This window comes from Microtus pennsylvanicus, chromosome 2 (assembly GCF_037038515.1).
Source record: "Microtus pennsylvanicus isolate mMicPen1 chromosome 2, mMicPen1.hap1, whole genome shotgun sequence".
Lineage (NCBI taxonomy): Eukaryota > Metazoa > Chordata > Mammalia > Rodentia > Cricetidae > Microtus > Microtus pennsylvanicus.
Genome location: NC_134580.1, coordinates 97,656,217 through 97,671,631, shown reverse-complemented (window position 1 = coordinate 97,671,631; position 15,415 = coordinate 97,656,217). Strand labels below are relative to the sequence as shown.

General features: G+C 41.8%; 1 protein-coding gene across 1 annotated transcript in view; it reads left to right on the top strand.

The window, feature by feature from the left end:
• The window catches only part of Ino80 (INO80 complex ATPase subunit), a 104,612-nt gene that overhangs the window by 83,235 nt on the left and 5,962 nt on the right, over nt 1-15,415 (top strand). Inside the window, exons 29-33 of the mRNA XM_075961821.1 lie at nt 3,321-3,393; nt 11,470-11,628; nt 12,239-12,341; nt 13,029-13,117; nt 15,103-15,258. Coding sequence (XP_075817936.1) covers nt 3,321-3,393; nt 11,470-11,628; nt 12,239-12,341; nt 13,029-13,117; nt 15,103-15,258 — 580 coding nt within the window. The remainder of the gene's footprint in view (nt 1-3,320; nt 3,394-11,469; nt 11,629-12,238; nt 12,342-13,028; nt 13,118-15,102; nt 15,259-15,415) is intronic.

Below are 15,415 nucleotides of genomic sequence, written 5' to 3'. Positions count from 1 at the left end.
AGGATCTAGGCGTGATTTCCAGCACTCACATGGTGGCTTACAGCTAGCTATCCTTAACACCATCCTGTTCCAGGACACCCAGTGCTCTCTTCTGGCCTCTAAGGACAGCAGACATACACATAGTACACTATCAAGTTTCCCACATAAGATGTTCTAATAGGTCTGAGTGGCATCTTAAAATTGAGAAAAAAAACAAGTGTTTTTCAAAACAAAAGACATGCTTTGCCAAATATTTTCATTATTAGTGAAAAGACATCAAAAGAAAAAAATGTAGTTTCAACTCAAGCCCTGTGGCTCAAAGGTCAGCCAGAGTAAACAAGAACTCCTATAAAAAGCCATTTACATTCCCTTCATACAAGGCTTATTTATGAGGGATCCTTCCAGGAAAAAGTCTGGCTGAGACTAAAGACTGTTTGGCCAGGATGTCCTGGCAGCGTTCAGAACATGTGACCAGTATGTGATCCTAGGAGCCATTCACAAGGTCCTTCCTCTGTGATGAGTTGGCCTTTGCTTCCTTTCCTTCTATCCCCGGACCTTTACAAGATGGATCCCCCCCCCCCCCCGCAGGTATCTGAGCAGTCATGGTAACCTTTTGGGAAGCATGGGGGAAGTGACTGTAGCATGGGCTCTGTTGGTTGTTCTCTTCGGGGTGAGAGTGTTGCGATGCTGCAGCGTCCTCTTACATTCGGCTGCTTGTTCAGTCATTGAAGAAGCTTCGCTCCCATCCTTTCATGCTCAGTACTGCTCAGGCATTTTGGTGCAAGGGGGACTTAGTAGGATGTTAAAAAAGAGTGAGATTGAGGCCAAGGTGTGCCTGTGCAGTGTGGGGTTTCCTGTGTTCCTTATAGACACTGTACCCTACTCCACCAGGCAAAGAGCTTGCCAGTTGGCGAACCCTGAATGTGACTTCTCTGCAGCCCCTAGAGGGTAGTCAGACTGCACTGTTGCCTTCTAGGAGTTTGTCTTATCTAATCAGAACTCTTAAAACATTAGCTTGTATTAACATCCCTAAATATATTAAGTAAAACAGAACTTCTCAGTAGCTGTAGATATTTTGTTTATAATAATCTGACATATAGTCTAGAATAGAAACTCCTTTGATAATTACAGCACAAGATTTGTGTAATCCTTATTTTCTATGATTAAATTACATTAATTACAGCCAGACTTCGGCTTTATTAAATATGTCTCACCAGAAGTTGTATTTTCAGTACAGAACAGAAGTGTTTTCACTCTGGCACGGTAGTGAGCACCTACAGTTTCAGCCAGCCAGGTCTAAAGCCAGCCAGGACTCCAGAGCACGACATGGTCAAGATTTTTTTTTCTGCAGCTGTAGATCTAAGTTTTTGTGTTAATTTATTTTAGTTATATTACTTCTCTGTGTGTGTGTTGTGTTTCCTTTTTATGTTTACTGCATCTGTGTGTGATTTCTGCAACCCTCCAGAACCTATGAGCAGTGTGTAATCTCCTTCTTTTCTTAGTCTTCCCAGCTGCCTTCTGCCTTCCAGGCACATACCTAGTTACTCTCCCTGAAGTCCACCTGGTGTTCATATGCTAGGCTTCTTCAGGAATTACACGCTGAAAGCCCTTGGCATTTGGTAGATATCACACAGGTTTTTCACTAGCATAATTCTTTTTAATAGATTGTTAGAATCGTTCTGGAAAGTAACCTGATATGAGAACATGGAAATGAAAGATTATCTTAGGCTACGCTTAGGATTTCTGGAGAAACTAGGCTGCAGTTAAACACCTGTTTGTTTATAAAGTAAATCTTAGCGTGAAAGCCCTCATGATCTGGCTTGGACCTTTTTTATTTGACAAATAATTTGTTGCCTAATAAGTGAGGTAGCATCTGCTGCTTTGTAATTTTTTCTTCAAAAGGACTTAGAATGTAAAAGGAAATCAAATTGTATCTACTTGTTTCTTTGTGAGTACTGAGTTGGCCTTTTCTAAAAGTGCATACATCCTAAATGTCTTCCCTAGGTTAGTCCTAAGTCAACTTAGTTCACAGAAGTCATGACCAGACCTGAATTTCTGGGGTGTACTTATTATTCTGAGTTACGTCATCTTAAAGTTGGTGTTGTAAGCGTCAGTGGATAACAGCACTCATTCGCCAAACCTAACGTAACGGCCAGAATCCCAATCCTGTAAACTGTCCTCTGACCTCCACTTATTTGATGTGGCACACATGAGCTTATGTGTGCGTGCTCGCTCATTTGGTCGCGTGTGTGTGCAATCTCTTCCCCCTTTCTCTCATACACACTTAGAGAATAAGCTTTCAAACTATTACGATTATGTTCTGATTTATTTGCCTTTGCGTGATCTAGCCAGTTAAAATTGGGGACTAATGGCATGGCTCATGGCTAAAAACGTTCCTGACAAGCAGGCCTGGTCACCTGAGTTGGTTCTGTTTCCTGGAACCTAGGGTGGAATGAGAGAACTGACTTCTGAAAGCTATCTTTTGACCTCCACACGCACATGCATGTGGCACACGCACATGTCATACATGCACACTCTCTCCATTGATAGTATTAAGTAATTTTTAAATAGGGTATCGGTTCCAGCACTGAAGAGACAGAGGAAGAGAACTCTCTGTAAGTTTGAGAACAGCATGGTCTACATAGTTTCAGGACAGCTAGGACTACATAGAGAGACCTTGTCTCAAAAAAAATTAAAAAATAGGGCCAGTAGGAGGCTGGGAAATTGTTCAGTCAATAAAGTGTTTTCTATTTAAGCATGAGAACCTAAGTTCAGACCCTGGTATGAAAGTGCTTGTTGATAATCCCAGTGCTGGGAAACCAGGGATCATAGGATCCAAGCTGCTTGCTATCCAGATAGCCTAAACTATCCATGAACTTCAGGTTTACTGAGAAAGCCTATTTCACAAAATATGGAGGAAAAAAAGATAGAAGACACCAATGTGAACTCTGACCTCCAAATGTAGGCACATGTATATATACAAATACATAAACAGAAACAAACCACAAGAAAGAAGGCAAACCAGTGTATGTGTAATGTGGTGTAGCCAGGGGTCTCTTCTATAGTGACAAATTTCTGTTATATCTGCTTCATGTTTGTACTTTTATTAGTTATCAGTCAGATATTAGTGTGGCAGCAAAAACTTATGTTCAAATTGGAAGATAGCATCCATGATTTGAATTTTAGAGGGAGAACACCTTTGCACAGAAAGCATCTGTCAGGTGATGTAGTCTCCAGCACTCTTTGTAGCCCTAGATTCTGCTTTTAGAAATTCCTGTCTATTTCCACATTGCATTATTATTCCTTTTTCTTCTAACATGTTCTTCCCCCCTTTTCTTTAGGAATGACATCTTTGTGTTTCTATTAAGCACACGAGCTGGAGGACTGGGTATCAATCTCACGGCCGCAGATACTGTAAGTGATGCAAGAGAGCATGCTGCATCAGGCATGCAGGGCTCTCCTATACATACTTCATTCACAAGCATTTTAACTTTTCTCTTTTTTTTTCCTATCCATTCTCTTTGAATGCTTTCTTTACACATTAATTCAGTAGACGATTAATGAATTGCTTACTGTGTGTCAGGTACTTTGCTGACTTTTGGGGACATAGCAGTGAAAATAAACAGAGTGTGGGGGTGACCGAGCAATCCAGATAGATTTGTTTGAGGAACTGTAACTAAATAAATCAGAACAATTGCTTTGTGACTAAAACATGTGGTTTTATTACTGGGAAAGGTAATGCTTTTGTACTGTGAACTTCAGGAGCTGTTTAGATAGCAACGACCATTATAATTAAAAAAAATAAACTAAGCCAGACAGTGGTGGTGCACGGCCTTAATACCCAGTGCTTGGAAGGGAAATGCAGATGGATCTCTGCATTCGAGGCCAGCCTGGTCTATAGAGTTAGTTCCAGGACAACCAAGATTACACAGAGAAACCCTATCTTGAAACCTGCTCCCATAAAATAATAAGGTAAAATAAATTATACTCTAGCAAATTTTCCATCCTTTCAAATGCCTAGTCTCCTGGTATGACAGCTTCAGCCTCTGAAAGAAGAGAACTTCCCTGTGAATCTCAGCATTATTCTATAGATTGAAATGTATCGATACTAGTAACATTTAGATTGAAAACTGTATAAGTAGGAAACGTTTTATAAAAGTATAACTCTAAAAGTGGCACTTGATGTAGTCTCTGAAATATGTGCATTTGGAACGTGCATGTTCGTGAGATTGTGGAGAAATGAGGGGCAAGATGGTGAAGTGGTGTGGGGCAGCTGAAATTAGGTTTGTGTCTCGGTCTCCACTCCTAAGTTAGGCCCACTCTTTCTCTTTAATAACCTTAGTGTCCTCAAACGGTGTGTCCTAGAGAATGAAAATAAAATTCTGTGGGAGTGCTAATTATCAACCAGAAGATTCAAACTTGCCTTGCTTGCTCCCAAGTGGGATGGGGCATGAGGGCCTGAGGACTGTTGGCATTGCTGTGTAGAGTACACCAACCAGGCTGACTATGGTGATGTGTGTTGTCCATGTGGTTACTCTGTGGTTGTTCACATTTGTCCTGTTACGTGACGGAAATTTGCCCTTGTCCTTGTTTTCCTTGGTCTTTTTTTGTTAAGGTGCCATATAGTACCAACAGTAACACATTCCTCACTTTTTCCTAGCTGATCTTTCGAGTACATCACAGTCCCTAGCCATATACCGCTTGTTCCAAGTCCATTCTTGGCTCTGCTGACACTCTAGTACAGTTTGTTTGAAACCTTCTTTACTTAATGTGCTACTTAAAGTTCCTATCCATGACTTATAAGCATCTTCACTTGGAGCCTGTATCTGCCCTGCCCGCCTGATTGCCAGATCCCTTCCCCTCTGAGAAGTGGATAAATTTTAGAGTACCCATTACTGTTAAAAATTGTTACCTGAGACTAGATCGTCATGTTCTGAGCTACCCTTTCCACCTAGTAAACTTCTGATTATATTTCAAATTCCTCTTCCAATATCACATTCCTTCCTAGTCCTTTCCCTTTACTCAATCATGTTATCTTGTAAGTAATTATTATACATGCTAGGTTTAACCTACCTCATCAGTAGAAAGGAAGCCTTTTTTATATCTGAGTCCATTCAGTCATTTAACAAATGATTAGTGTATCAGGCACTGGGCCTGGCACTGTTGTGGGCACTAAGAATTCAACATTCAATAAAATGAAATTAATTTTTCTCCTAGTAATTATATTGCTAGTTGTGGTTGTTGATACAATATAAACAACAAGTTTATAAACAAGTTGATTAAAAAATACAACAGTGAAAGTGGGAGAAGGACCCAGGTTGCTGTTTTGTGTGGGATGTTAAAGCCTCTCTCATGGGTGACATGTAAGCCAAGATCTGAAGAGAGTGGGAAAGTAAGCCAAGAGTTAGTCTGGCAAAAAGAAAAGACTTAAGGCAGAGGAGGTAAGTGTGGGGCCCTGGACTAAGAACCTGGTTGTCAGGATCAAGCAGCAGCAAGGAGTAGAGAGTAAGTAGAACAGAACTGTGGAGGAGGGGGTCAGAGTGTGCCATACAAGCACGTCATGCATGCTTGATGGGTCACGGCGAGATTCTGGTCGAAGAGTACAAGAATTTGAACAGAGGGTTAGCATGTTCAATTAGCATTGAAAGAGGATAGCTTGGGTGTTTTATTTTGGACGCGATTTCACTATATTGTTGAGACTAGTGTCAAACTAGGGCTCAAATGGTTCCCCTTTGCCTCAGCCTCCCAGAGTGCTGGAACTACAGTCAGGTAAGTGGCTCAGCTTGGGTTTTAAGCATGTCCTTCTGACTTGGAGAGTAGGGTGGGAGGGAACATACAGAACACCATAGTGGGAAAGATAGAAGTGGGGCAAACAGGAGTCTCAGCCTTCAGGTGACAGTGCGCAGAAGAAAGGCTACACCTGGAGACATATTTTGGAATCATCACGTTCTGGGTGATATTTAAGACCATGATGCTAGATGAGATCCCTGCAGAAGTTCAGCATAATTAACTTTTTAAAAATGTATTCCTGGGCTGGAGAAATGGCACCAGGCATGCAGGTGGTACAGGGACACACGTACATACAAGACATTAATACACTTAAATAAATCTAAAAAATGTTTTAAGAAAGCATATATTCCTTTCTTAGCTTGACTATTTTCAGTTTGGTCTGTGACAGGGCTACTCAACCCTTTGATTCTTATTAGTAGTGTTCATTTTATCTGCTACCACAAAGTTGCAAAAAGTCCACATAGGACTTTTTTTTTTCTTTTTTCTTTTTTTTTGGATTTTCGAGACAGGGTTTCTCCTTAGCTTTTTGGTCCCTGTCCTGGAACTAGCTCTTGTAGACCAGGCTGGCCTTGAACTCACAGAGATCCGCCTGCCTTTTAAGTTATTAACTTGGCACCAAGTTTGTAGTCATTATAATAAGTAAATAACATAATAAGCTTTTTTTTAATAAAGTAAAAGTAAATAGAGTAACATAAAGTAGTGGAACATTTGACACCATTTAAGAAACCAATGCATCTCTTCTGGTTTGATGAGGAAGTTGAATGAGTTCCTGGGCTACTCATCAGGTATTTCGTTTCTAATTTATTTGATCATATATGGTGTGCCTCATTGAGAAGTGATTGCAAGCATGTGTATGTAAACACTGGGAACTATCTAGACTACTTGGTTAGTGAAAATATGGTTTTAGCAGATGATCTTTACCATGTTCTTTGCATATCTCTCTATGGATTAAGGATATCTTTATGTTTGACTCTGCTTAGGGGGCCATTGTTATAATAAACTGCCCAGATTTATTTTTCTCTCTTTCTGACTTGTTTCAGGTGTTTACATGTGTGGGGGGGGGGGCTTTTTATCTCTTAGTAGTAACATGATATGCCCTATGCCCAATGGACTTAGCTTTTAGTTCTCCCAGGCGACTGGACTAATGTGTTCTCTTAGAAAAAGCCCCAGTCCCACTTTCAGTTGTTAGCCTAAATTCTCTGACTCCTGTGGAGTTTTCCCTGTTCCCTATTTCACTCCCTCATTCCTTGGCCTATATAATCCAATCCGAAAGCACCATGCCAACTCTCACCATGCTCCCCCATGCCTGTTTGGGATTTATTTCACCTTAGTCATTGCTGAGCCGCACATTCTGCATCACAGTCTTTCATCATCCTAGCTAAGTCATCTCTAGTCCTTTAATTGTTACTTGTTTGTCTCTAGACTGTCTCGCTGAGCACCAGAAACCTGAAATATGGGTGTCATCTGTGTCTCACTTGAGCACTCAGTTCTGCACCCCGCCCCGCCCCCCAGCACACCCACCAGGTCACATGGTGATCCCAGTGTTCATCTATCTTGTGTTTCATTCTTTTCTCTCTTATTCTTGCTTTAACCTATTAATTTATATATGTGCTTTACTGTTTTTCCTGTGATTTTTTTTTCTTTTCTAAACAGTATTCTGTCTTACTCTCTTCTCTTTCCAAATGCATCTTTTATTTTCTTAAGCTTTAGTTTTCTGTTTATGAGCCCAGAAGAGCCCAAGTTGAATCGGGGTTTGCTTGTCACTGAGATGTCTAGGGAAAATGCAAATGCTAAATTAAGGCAATCTTATGATTCATGGTGTAGGCTTGTCTGCTGTGAAGTCATGTTGGACCACTGCCAGGCTTTAACATTTCAAGATACTCTTTTCACTTGCGATTTTATCACGTGTGTGTGTGTGTGTGTGTCATTTTTACATGTTAGATAATCCGAATGTTGAAATAGTTTATTTTGTATATGGGTGTTTTGATTGTATGTGTGTCTATGCACCACTTGTGCTGGTATCATAAGAGGGTGTCAAATTCCCTGGAACTAGAATTATAGAAGGTTGTGAGCTGTTGTTTGCTGTGGGCTCTGGGAATTGAACCCATGTCCTTTGGGAGAGCGTCTTTTACAGCTGAGCCATCTGGCCCCATCTAAGTCTCCTTTTTATTAAATCTATATTTCCTTAGTTTGCTCTTCCTGAAAATATTTTTAATAATTTATTTGTATTTTTGTACAAATTTTGCTGCATGTATATCTGTGTAAGGGTGTCAGATCCCCTAGAACAGGAGTTATAGACTGTTGTGAACTCTTCATGTGGGTTCTGGGAATTGAACCCAAGACCTGGAAGAACAGCCAATGCTCTTAACCCCTGAGCCATCTCTCCAGCCCCTTCTCCCTGGAAATTTTAAATGGCTTTTCTAAGATAGATATCATAGTGTATGCTTTGGAGGCAGAGGCAAAGGATCTTTTAAAGTTCAAAACTAGTCTTGTCTACATAGTGAATTCTAGGCCTACCAGGCTATATAGGAAGACCGTGTCTCAAAATAAAGAAATAAAGGAACTGAGGATGTAGGTACCTGGTAGAGTATTTGCCTGACTGCTAGCATATAAGGAAGTTTGATCCTCTGTATTATGTTAGATAGATGGAAAGGGGGAGGGGGTTAGTGGATGTATAGATAGGTAGATTTTCTAAAAATCTTTAGGTTCAGTTTAAAATTCTAGTACGTCTTCTGGTAAGTTTGTATTCCACTACAATGTGGCAGACATTATGTATTTCCACATCATGTCTATAGACATTAATTGCATTAGCCAACATTTTGTATTTTCTTCCCCTAAGGATTAACCTATGCCAAAATTGAGGAATAATACTTCATATAAAAGCAAAACCAGGGGGCTGGAGAGGTGGCTCAGAGGTTAAGAGCACTGACTGCTCTTCCAGAGGTCCTGAGTTCAATTCCCAGCAACCACATGGTGGCTCACAACCATCTGTAATGAGATCTGGTGCCCTCTAGTAGCCTATCGGACATATGTAGGCAGAATACTATGTACATAATAAATAAATAAATCTTTAAAAAAAAAAAAAAAAAAAAAGCAAAACCAGACAGGTGTGGTGACATGCATCTTTAATCCCATTTCATGGAAGACAGAGACAGTGAGGGGATCACATGAGTATTCAGTGAACCTCAAGGCTGTTCTAGACTACATAGAAAGACCTTGTCTGAAAAAAATAAAATGAAATATCAAAACAAAAAGGACATCATACAATAGAGTCAGTGAAGTGTTTAAGTAATACATCCAAAAGCATTAAAATGCTGATGCCATAGCCAGGCATAGTAGTGTACACCTATAATCCTAGCATCACTGTAAGCCAAGGGTAGCCTTGTCTATGTGGTGACATACCAAAAATTAAAAGCAGGAAGTTGGAGAGATGGCTCAGTGATTAAGAGCATGTGCTGTTCTTCTAGAGGATCCTGATTCTATTCTCAGCCCCTATATGACAGCTCATAGCCATCTGTAACCTTGTTTCCAGGAGATCCAGCACTCGGTACACAAATAAATTGCTTATAATAATATTTCACAATTGGGAAGTAGACGCCAAAGGATCAGTATTCAAGGTCAACCTTAGCTACGTAGCAAGTTCTAGGCTAGTGTGAGTTCCATGAGATGGGGTCTCATAGATCCCCAAACCAAAGAAACAGAATTGTGCAACAGGAAAGGCAACACGGAGCAAGAGTCCTTAAAATCGTGTTACAGGAGGCCTTGCAGATGCTGCTGCCTGGTTGTCATCTGCTCTTGACCATGCTCAGCCCCATTGTATTCTTCGGCATCACCGACAATGGTGAGCCTCAGAATACAGTTCCTTTGAACTAGAGCTGATCATTTATTTACTCCTTGTAGAAATTTGACTTGAGATTGATACTGGATAAGCAGCTGTTTGCAGATGAAGTAACAGGTTGATAACAGAAAACTTTATTGATGAACTCCATTGAAGATTCGGTTCTACGGATTCCCACTTTCACAGAATTATCCAGATTCCATGAGCCAGGGTGGTGACTTCATACTGTATAATGGCATTGCAGCAAGTCCATACATGGGGGAAAATTTGAAAGTGAGGTAGTCCTGGCATCTTGTCCATGATAAGTGCTGGTCCAGACATGAACAATTCCCTCCCTTTCATATGCACTGCTGAGGCTGAATGATTGGATAGTAAGCCTGTGGTCCTTAGGAAGGAGAGAGCCAGGTAGTGGTGACACATGCCTTTAACTCCAGCACCCAAGAGACAGAGGTGGGTGGATCTCAGGATGGTAGAGGCCAGTTTTGTCTACACAGTGAGTTTCAGGACAAGTAGAGCTACATAATAGACCTTGACTCAAAGAGTAAAAATTTAAAAAAAAAATGACTTAGGATTGAGTTTTAGGGTCACCTGATTTTATTGGTTGTTTTTTTTTAATATTTATTTATTTATTATGTATACAATATTCTGTCTGTGTGTATGCCCGAAGGCCAGAAGAGGGCAAATGACCTCATTACAGATGGTTGTGAGCCACCATGTGGTTGCTGGGAATTGAACTCAGGACCTTTGGAAGAGCAGGCAATGCTCTTAACCACTGAGCCATCTCTCCAGCCCTATTGGTTGTTTTTTTGTACTGCAGACTAGAAGTAGCTTTGGGGGACCCCTTTAAATATTTCATTTTAGGATTCGTGGAATAAGAAGTGATGTTGATGGGAACTGAGGAAAGCTAGAACTCATACGAGTCTCTTTGCAGGGAATCCTGTAGTGGCATTTCATTGGTTTGGGGTTGGGGGGGGTGTTGTTTGTTTGTTTTTCGAGACAGGGTTTCTCTGTCGCTTTGGAGCCTGTCCTGGAACTTTATCTGTTGACCAGGCTGGCCTGGAACTCACAGAGATCCGCCTGCCTCTGCCCAAGTGCTGGGATTAAGGGCGTATGCCACTACCACCCAACAATATTAACTGTATTATTGAGTTTTTATGTGTTTAAGAGAGTTTATTGCTGTTTTGTCCAGCGTAGTCTTTTTATTTAATTGATATTTATTGAGCTCTACATTTTTCTATGCTCCTCTCCCTATCTCTCCCCTCCCCACTTCAATCCTTTTTCTTCTTTTTACTTCCCATGTAGATTATGTAAGTCTCTCTTAGTGTCTACATTCCAACCTAGTCTTAAACTCATAAGCTCAAGTGATCCTTCCATGTAAGCTTCCCAAGTATCAGGGACTACAGGCACAAACCAGCAGTCCTTCTGCCTTATACCCCCCCCTTTAATTATTTTATTTTTAATCGTGTGTGTGTGTGTGTACACGCCCATGAAAACTAGAGATGTCAGATGACCTAGAACTGGAGCTCTATTAGCCTCCTGTTGAGTACTAGGAATAAAACCCAGGAACTCATCCTCTTAATCACTGAGCCATCTCTCCAGGCGATACTTCCATCTTTTCAATAAGCTGTGGACAGACCAGGAGCGTGCCTGTTTTTCCAAGAGCAACAAACATACAGCTTGGTCTTCTAAGGACTTACTTTCTTATCATTACATAGATGATTGAAAAAAAAAAAAAAAAAAACCTCTGACCTGGCTAGCATCAGTGTTTACAGACAGATGAGTGACTGTACTGCTCTCAGAATTTCTGTCCTGCACCCAGAGTACATCAGTCTTTGTTGTATTCTCTTCTGGCCTCTATGCAGGTGATTTTCTACGATAGTGACTGGAACCCCACTGTAGACCAACAGGCCATGGATAGGGCCCACCGCTTGGGACAAACAAAGCAGGTCACTGTGTACCGGCTGATCTGTAAAGGCACAATCGAGGAGCGCATTCTGCAGAGAGCCAAGGAAAAGAGTGAGGTAAGTAAGCAGGAAGGGAGGGATCACACTGCAAGGGTAGAAGCCAGCCACAGTAGCTGGATTGAGACTGTTTAAGAGTCTTGTCTTTCATTAGTCACGGTAAGCATCAGAACCCTTATACAGGCTGCTTGTGTGTGCACCGACACCACAGAGGGCCTGTGTATGACAGAGTTGGCCTCAGTTTGCCTCCTCTTGCCTGTGTGCCAGAATAGTGATACGTTTTGAGTTATTTTTAGCTGACTATTAATAATCCCAAGCCAAAAAATAAAATCAACAATTGTCCTTTTTTAAAAAAAATTACTTAAATTTATTTTATGTGCATTGGTGTGAAGGTATCATATCCCCTGGAACTGGAGTTACAGATGGTTGTGAGCTGCCATGTGGGTGCTGAGAATTGAAACTAGGTCCTCTGGAAGAGCAGCCAGTGCTCTTAGCTGAGCCTTCTCTCCAGCCTCTTTTTTGGGGACAAATGTTGTGGAGGAATCAGCCAAGTGAACAAGAAATAGTAAAGCCAATACCTCCCGTGGGAGTTGGTTCAGTGGGGTGATTCTGGATGTTTGCTGTATGGGAGTGAATACCTGGAGATGACATTTTAATCCACTTTGTGTAGATTCAGCGAATGGTGATTTCTGGCGGGAACTTCAAACCAGATACCTTGAAACCCAAAGAGGTGGTTAGCCTTCTTCTAGATGATGAGGAGCTGGAGAAGAAACGTACGTACTCTGGCAGCTCGTATTCTGTCCTCCCCAGACCCACTGAAGAGATGAGCACTGTGTTTACCAAGGCCAAAATTTATTTTTATTTTAAATTATGTGTACGGTTTATATTTATGAATTTAAATACATGTGTGTGTGTGCGCGTGCATGCACATGCCATTGCACGTGTGTGTTAGGATATTGTGGTCACCTTCCACTCTATGGGTTCTAGGTTCAAATTCAGGTTTGACAACAGGTTTCTTTGTCTGGTGAGCCTTCTCACTGGCCCAGAGAAACATTTTATATAGAGAATTTCAACAGCAAGCTGCTCTAACCATAAAGACCTTTCACCTAGAGTTTCTAGATTTTGAGACTATTCAATTTTAGATTTGTCCCGTAAGTTCCTATGAGCACTTCCACAACCCCACATCTAAAAATATAAGCTCTTATTGTTTGTTTGTTTAGACAGGGTTTTTCTCTATATCCCTGGCTGTCCTGGAACTCTCTTTGTAGACCAGTTTGGTCTCAAACTCAGAGATCTGCTTGCCCCAGGGATCTCATTTCTGCCTCCCAAGTGCTGAATTAAAGACCTGCAGCAATACCAGTGTTTTTCTTAAACCACACAGAATTATACCTTAGGAACCACTAGAGGATATGTTCCTAAGTTTCACAAGGCTCTTCAGTCTTTTTATGTTTCCTTGGTAGTGAGACTACGACAGGAGGAGAAACGGCAGCAGGAAGAGACCAACCGAGTGAAAGAACGAAAACGCAAGCGGGAGAAATATGCAGAGAAGGTATCTCCAGACTGGGGTTGGATAGGGACTGACAGGGCCTGGAATAAGTTTCAGAAGTACAAAAAAGGCCACGTGTGTGCATGCATATTTGTACATACATGGTAAACCGTGGTCTGCACATGGAAATCAGAGAACTTGTGAGAGTTGGTTTTCTTCCTTCATCATGTGGGTTCTGAGGATTAGTATCAGATCCTCCAGATTGGCGAACAAGTGCATCTGTCTGCTGAGCCAGCTCACTAACCCCATCTGTGTGAACGTTTCTTTGGTGAGGTAAAAGACAGCAAATGCAGTGCTGGCTGTGCTCCTTTTCACAGACCCTAGTGTTGGCCACAGTTGGACTGGGACCCGTCTGTCAGTGATAACTGTGATAGCTAAGGTGATGTTACTAGCTTTTATGGAACTTCGTTTTTATTTTTTGAGATGGAGTATTTCTACATAGCCCTGACTGGCCTGGGACTCACTGTGGAGACCAGGTTGGCTGAAACTCACAAAAATCCTCCTGGGGTTAAAGGCTTGTGTTACTTCTTTCATAGAATCTTTTGAAAGGACTGGCCCAGCACGATAACACCCACCTTTAATCCCAGCTCTTGGGAGACAGAGGTAGGCAGAGTGTCTCTGAGTTCCAGGCCAGCCATAGCCACACAGAGAGACTGACTCCGAAATAAAAGGCTGCGGCTCGATCCCTTTGGTCATAGGCCTTTGGTAGTCAGCAGCCTAGAGCTGCTGTATTATTGCCCCTTTTAATGAAGAGTCAGTTTCAGCCTGGGGACACTTCGTACTTGTTTCTTTTATAGAGTTGGAAAATCAAAAAAATGAAAGATAATGTCCTCCTGGCCAGAACTGCCATCTCTGCCCCTTCCCAGGCAGGCTTTTTCCTCACTGTTCTCATATCTAATCCATTATTGCCACTACTTAAAATAAAAATACCTTTAACATTCAGGGGGCGTTGGCTTAGTGTTAGAGCACTTGGGTATCATCCCTGTGCCTTTAAAAAGGGTGTGAATGAAGAAGGGAGGACAGACAACCTGTCACAGAATAAAAGGTGGCTTTCACAATAGGGCATTAGAGAAACCAGCAATTCTTTTGTGTGTGTGTATTCATGTGCACATGCCACACTCTGGGTGGGACTGTCAGAGGACAGCTTTGTGGAGTTGGTTCTCTCCTTCTGCCTTTATGTGGATTCTGGGGTTTGAGAGGCTTCAGAGGCAATCACCTCTACCTACTGAGCCATCTTTCCTGTTGTAGATTAACAATTTAGATCAGATGTCGTTTTGCTCTGAGTGTAGAATAGAAAGTACCCAATGACAGCATGAACTACACAGTGTTGCACACTCTTCACCCTGTAATAGATGTAGACAACATGACTCCAGAAAAGGACCCAATAACCTGAGTTTGCTCTCAGGAGCCCATGTGGTGGAAGGGAAGAACCAGTTGCCACAAGTTGTCCTCTGACGTCCACATGAATGCAGTACATGCGCATCCACACATAAATAAGTAATAAATGAATGAGTAGATAAGCCAGCCCAGTAGAGGGTGTGGAGAGACACGGTATACTTTCCTTTTCCTCCGTGAGTTCTTCCTTTAAGATACGGTGATTTAGGGCTTGAGATGTGACTCTTTGCTGGAGTACTTGCCTAAAAGGTGAGAGACCTTGCTTCAATCCTCAGAATACACATAACCTATACACACAGAAAAGAAACTGAGACAAAATGGTGATGCTTTCAAGAAGATGGAGGAAGTTTGAGGCCAGTCTGAGTTGTAGACCAAGAGCCTGTCTCAAGCCAGTGCAGTGGTGTGTGCCTGTAGTCCCAGCACTTGGATGACTGAGATAGGATGATGAGATCAGACCAGGAGACATAACAAGTAACAGGCTGTCTGGAGCCAATAGCAAGACTCTGCCTGTAATCATTTTATTTCCTAATCTCACTTTTCCCTTTGAGCTAAATGTTCATGTATTTTATGTATTTTCTGACTTGTATTCCCAGAAGAAAAAGGAAGATGAATTGGATGGGAAAAGGAGAAAAGAGGGTGTGAACCTCGTGATCCCATTTGTTCCTTCTGCTGATAACTCCAACCTCTCTGCTGATGGCGATGACTCCTTCATAAGTGTAGACTCGGCCATGCCCAGCCCTTTCAGTGAGGTGAGGCTCCTTCTGAATGTCTTAATCACAGCAGTGGGCTGCATCCTGACCTTGCAGCAGGGACATGATGCTAAGCCGCTGGGTACTGTTCACTTCCAGCCTTGTGGGAGAGGATGGCATAAGGACAGACTGGTTCTCAGAACCCAAGGCAGGAGTC